This window comes from Epinephelus moara, chromosome 21 (assembly GCF_006386435.1).
Source record: "Epinephelus moara isolate mb chromosome 21, YSFRI_EMoa_1.0, whole genome shotgun sequence".
Classification (NCBI taxonomy): Eukaryota; Metazoa; Chordata; class Actinopteri; order Perciformes; family Serranidae; genus Epinephelus; species Epinephelus moara.
This window is the reverse complement of record NC_065526.1, coordinates 4,833,893-4,839,485: the sequence shown is the minus strand read 5'-3', so window position 1 is coordinate 4,839,485 and position 5,593 is coordinate 4,833,893. Positions and strand designations below refer to the sequence as shown.

Sequence of the window (5,593 nt, the reverse complement as noted above, 5' to 3'; positions counted from 1 at the left end):
TGATCTGTTCTGTACGACATCTATTGCACGTCTGTCCGTCCTGGAAGAGGGATCCCTCCTCAGTTGCTCTTCCTGAGGTTTCTACTGTTTTTTTCCCCCGTTAAAGGGGTTTTTTTGGGGAGTTTTTCCTCCGCTGCGAGGGTCATAAGGACAGAGGGATGTCGTATGCTGTAAAGCCCTGTGAGGCAAATTGTGATTTGTGATATTGGGCTTTATAAATAAAATTGAATTGAATTGAACTCTGAGTTGACTTACCCTGAGCTGGCAAACTCCGAGTATCCGGTTCCAGAACAGCTGATTCTAATTAGTTCAGTCAACTTTGAGTAGGTAGACCTTGAGTTAAGCACGTGCACAACCACAATAAATGGAGCCCCGATGCCTCGAGTCACCATGGCAACTGGAGAGAAAAAGCGATCAACTTATTTCACACCTGTGGACTTGGAGGTGCTCATGAATGTCTACAGCGAATATGAGCATATATTTCATAAAAAAAAGTAACACCGCTAAAGCTGCCAAGGAGAGAGAGGCGGCATGTGAAATTTAGCAAGCAGGATCTCCTTCAAAGGGATGCTGGTGGCTTAGTGAATAGAGCAGGCGTCCCATATGGCTTTTGCCGCAGCAGCCCGGGTTCGACTCCGGCCTGTGGCACCTTGCTGCATGTCACTCCCTCTGTCTCTCTCCCCCTTTCACGCTTAACTGTCCTGTCAATTTAAGGCAAAATGCACCCCCAAAAAAAATATTAAAAAAGAATCCTTGCTAATTTCAGCAGCTATTTTAAGCACATATAGATGGTTGGTGACTTATTTGAAATTTGAATCCTTTAAAAACTATCATACCTGTACCTTTCTTTAGTTTTATTTATATTTGATTTATTAAACAAAGTAGCTTAAATAACCTGTCATTCAGTGGCTATTTCTTTTTGTACTGTAGGCCACCAATATCATATAAAAAGCTACCATTCACAAAAAAACATAGCGCAATGCACATTTGCTCTGATGAGAGCGCACGTCCGTGGTGTGTCAGATTTGATATGTGTGGCCGGTAAATGATTGAGTCTAATTAAAAAAACGGTACGGTTCAAACAGATATTCATTGGGGAAAGACAGTACATCTAAACGGGGTCTGAAGATCCTCTCCCGGCGTAAGGCATTGTGAATTAATTCTGCCTCGATATCGATGGGATTTCCTACACACGGACAACCCATGTGTGTCTGCCAACTTGCTTCAGGCTCGGCAGTAGGGAGGAAACAGGGTGAACTCAGGGTTTCTTAAAGAAAACCTGCCAGCGAGCAGGTTAGGTTCACAGACTCAGAGTTTGACTTACCTCTCTTTCTGGAACTGAAAACCCAGAGTTTCCCTCATTTCAGGGTTAACATACTCAGAGTTTTCACTAAACCCGCTTTCTGGAATACCCCTCTGGAGTTTGCTTTGTACCGCAGTGGTCATACAGGTTTTGGATTCTCTGTGAATATCTCTGCCTTTCTGTATCGCCTCAGGAAAATCGGTTAAGACATAGAAAAACCGAGTCAGAGGAGAGTCTTCAGAGGCGTTTACAGATAGCGACGGTGGACATGGAGTTAAGTAAGTATTTGTTTGTTTGCAAAAATGGAACCACATAACCCTTAAAAACATGACCCTGAACATAATTGTATCTCCTCCTAGGTAAAGAACCTGGTATGTTCGATGTCCAGATCGTCAATGATAATTTGGAGGTTGCTTATGGGCAGTTAAAACATGCTCTTCTTGAGGTGAGCGTTCACTGTACAACACAGTCTATAACATTACACACATTAAAACACTGTTCTGATGTGTTGAGTTGAGCATATACATTTTCAATACACATACACACTGAATGATAATAATTTTACATTAGATTCAGTTTAAGTGACTTTTTGAAGAAGAAAATGGGGTTAAATGGCACTCAGACCGCGTCAAACAACGTCAAAATATGTCCACTAAAAGTGCATTTTTTTCACACAGATAGGCTCGGATTGTTAGTATAATTATCTGACAACATAACGGAAAGGAGGAATGAACGTCTGTGTTGACCTTTAGCTGGATTCAGACATGTTCCTCTGCCTGTTGCTGCTCCCTCTCTCTCCTCGTCCACTCTTCAGTTTCAATGAGCTCTGCGTCCGTGTACTCCGTGTTCAAATAAATACGGGCGGTCATCAAGTTGAAATGGCTCATCCAGATCCAGTTGGTCAGAATCGGGTAAAAATTCAGCCATGACTACTCCAAACAGAGTAACTCCTCGTGTTTGTAAGGTCACTCCAGCGGTAACTTCCTGCAACAACTCAAATCTCGCGAGACGTGAGACTTCAGAGCCAGACTTTCACTCTGAGTAAGTGTTTTGACTTGCCGCAACAAACATGTCCGAAATTTTTACCCGATTTTGACCAACTGGATCATTTGAATTTGACATGAGACGTTATTATCTGCCCATTCAACACAATCTGTTACAGAAGATGCGGCCGCCCCTTCTTTTTCACTTTTGGCCATAAAACGTCAAAACAACACATAAATAATGTAAATAATTGTGACTGCGTAAGTGCAGAAAAAGTTTACTTCAAACTGACTCCACTAACACACATCAAACGGCACACACACAGGACAAGTTAGCCTCTGGAAGAAATCTTTTCTCTTTAAACCAAACCATGACCCCGAAGACAAACTTCCCTCAACTGCCATAAAACATAGATTTACATAATTTTACAAAAGCATCAATTAGTCAAAGTTCATAGACAGAACAACTTTTGCTAGTCACACCTTATTAGCTTAAGCGTGTTCACATTGCAAAAGTTAGCATAGCAGCTAGTGGACTTTTTCCTCTACTCGCAGTTTAACAGATTACATGTTACATTACTATTTTATTACTATTTTTATCCTCACGGTCTTTCTCTGAGCTGCTTGCCATCTGCCTGCTGCTGTTTGACAGTGACACAGATTTCCAAAATAAAAGCGTATCCCAAAGATGACAATATGGATCAATGTTTTCACTTTGCATGAATGATATTGGATTGTTGATCATTGAAGTTATATATCGACCTAGATCGATGGATCGTTACACCGCTACTAACTAAACGAGGCCGTGGTAAACCTGCAACTCCCTTGTTCTGGGAAGTAAAAATACTGCTTTTGTCAGTGGTGTCTGTGTGCTTTGAGATAACGGCTTTAGTTCCCCGTCAGAAGGTGCTGTCTGACGGCAAGGTTAAGCTGTGAAAACATTCTTAATGTAACGTACGCTTTAACTAATTTTTACGTGCTCCTCCGTTTGCTCAGCGCCATTTGATTTTATTTACACGACGCAGGGGTTTCCTACCCTGGAGTTATCGTCAACAAACAAAACCAAAAAAGGCAAAAGTGTGAAGAACTGATTAAACACCGTGTTTTTCTGATCTGTGCAGTCTCACTTTAAATTTCTTAGTCCATTGTTGTAGATTTGTCTGTATTTCCTGACCAACGTTACTTACCTGTTTTGGGAGCATGATAAGATTTTTTTTTTTCTTCTCCAGGAAATTAACGTGGTCAAGAAAGTCAACATGTCTTCATAGGAGACCACAGCACCCTGACTCCTTTGGGTCCCGTCCAGCCACTCCTTACAGAAACACAGGCCTCCATTCCAGCCGTGAACATTCCCTCAGATGGCGGTCTGTGAACTCAGACAAACATCCCCGTAGTGGATACACAGATATGTAGGTTTTATATGGTGCTTAGAGGTAGTTATTAACAATGATATTACACTCTAAGGTGTAACTTATTTTTTATTGTGCTTTCCATGTTTTTATTTTCATTTGTATGAAGACTCCAATAATGCTTTCTTGATATGTGACGGGCATGGTATGCACGATGCTCTCTTGGATAGGGTTTACTAAACACAGATATACTACTGCTCGCAGCTTCGTCCTGTCACCAACCTTGACTTACACAAACAGGGAGTAGCATTACTCATGTGGATAAACTGGTCTTTCAAGCAAAGGTGGAGACAAAGCTTGTTTCTGGTTTTCATGATGAGTGGCAGCGAGTTATGCGACTCTTTTTGTGCCACCAGTCATATTGTGTTGATGAGGAGATAGACTCACAGAGAGGTATCTGCACAAGTTCAGTTCGGGGGGAAAACTTATCTGAAACTTCAGCATTTCATCTCATTTCTGGGATAAAAAAACATGGTGGCTGTTTACTTTTGAGGGGTTCATGCAAGTCATTTTACTGTTAACTATTCCAGTGCTGGTGAATGCTTTTCCTTTAAAGATTGTGTGTAAAATGCCACAGAACTCCATTATAGTTTGGTTTGCTTGATTGGTTTGCTGTTGTGCTCCAGTAGGATTAAATCCCATCGTAGAGGTAGGAAATGTTATTTAGAACAAAAAACACAAGTGCATCTAATGGCTCTTAGAATAGAGCTTTTTTTATTTACCTTTTGGGCTCCATGACAGAACAATCTGTTTATTTTACAATTGTAAATTTGTACGTTTATATTGTGTATCATTTTGCAGCTTCGCCTGTACAGTAAAATGACATTCAGTGGACTCTTTTGATTCCTTACTAAAGAAGAGGTTTTTAAATTTAAAGGAAAATTAAGAAGAATTTTTCTTTTTTTAAATATATTGCAAATTTCGTTTTACTTGAAAACAGTGAATATTCATGAGGGATACGCAGGACTTAAATTTTCAACTTAAATTTAATACCCTTTCCCTGCATTTTAAGACTGTATCGCCACTGCAAGTTTTTACAGGTCACATCAGCAACACACTTAAACTTACGTTTACTATACATTGATTGTAAGATAAACTCCTTGGACCAGTGTATGAATGCAACATTATTCAGATAGACAGGGTGGGAACAAAGCACAAGAGAATGAATTGAGTGCAAACACAATATTGTTCCCTATAACACACACACACTTGAACTCTTTGTTATTGGGCTACTGTATATAGATTCTTTATTTTTTTTTATGTATGTGATGGCACAATTTAACGAATTGGAGGTCAAAAATTTGATAACATGTACTTGTATAACCAGTAATTTGACCAATAAGCTTTGATAAAATGTAATACATTAAACTTTGGTGAGCTTCAGGGGGCCGATGTCATTTAGGAGGTCCCTCTGAACAAATATCCATCATGGCATGTGCACGTTAATGCACGATAGAAACCAGGGACCAGATGTTTAAACCATGCTTGCAAACAAAAACCATGCATACACTGCTTCACATACATAGAATGGTATTTCTAAAGATAGAATATGTGTTGAGGGTGTATGCATCTCATGCATACTTAAGACAAGGTGTAACATGGTTTTAGCTGCGTGAGAGATTTAATCTTGTTTATTTAGGCTTGCCAATATTGATGATCAGCCATTTTTGCAGTCTACAAGGCCTTCTATAAATTTTCACTTAAAGATGTGTATACATGTAATTTAAAAAAAAAAAAAGATTTGAGTGATGAATTATCATTCTTTTTATTGAATTTTGAACCATTGTTTCCCAGTCCTGATTTTATCCTAAATCGTGAAGCAACTTGTAAAGACTGTTTCAATATGAGCGCCATAAATCTATCATTAATAATCAGAGTTTTAATAATGATAATTAAGA

At 39.4% G+C, this 5,593-nt stretch overlaps 1 protein-coding gene across 3 annotated transcripts in view; it reads left to right on the top strand.

Annotated features, from left to right (window-relative positions):
* LOC126409106 (guanylate kinase-like) overlaps positions 1–4,527 on the top strand; it is a 15,163-nt gene extending 10,636 nt beyond the window's left edge. For all 3 annotated transcript variants that reach the window (XM_050075040.1, XM_050075041.1, XM_050075039.1), the window contains 3 exons: positions 1,497–1,581; positions 1,663–1,748; positions 3,516–4,527. In XM_050075040.1, coding sequence (XP_049930997.1) covers positions 1,497–1,581; positions 1,663–1,748; positions 3,516–3,554 — 210 coding nt within the window. In that variant the 3' untranslated portion in view covers positions 3,555–4,527. The remainder of the gene's footprint in view (positions 1–1,496; positions 1,582–1,662; positions 1,749–3,515) is intronic.
* The last annotated feature ends 1,066 nt before the right edge of the window (positions 4,528–5,593 follow it).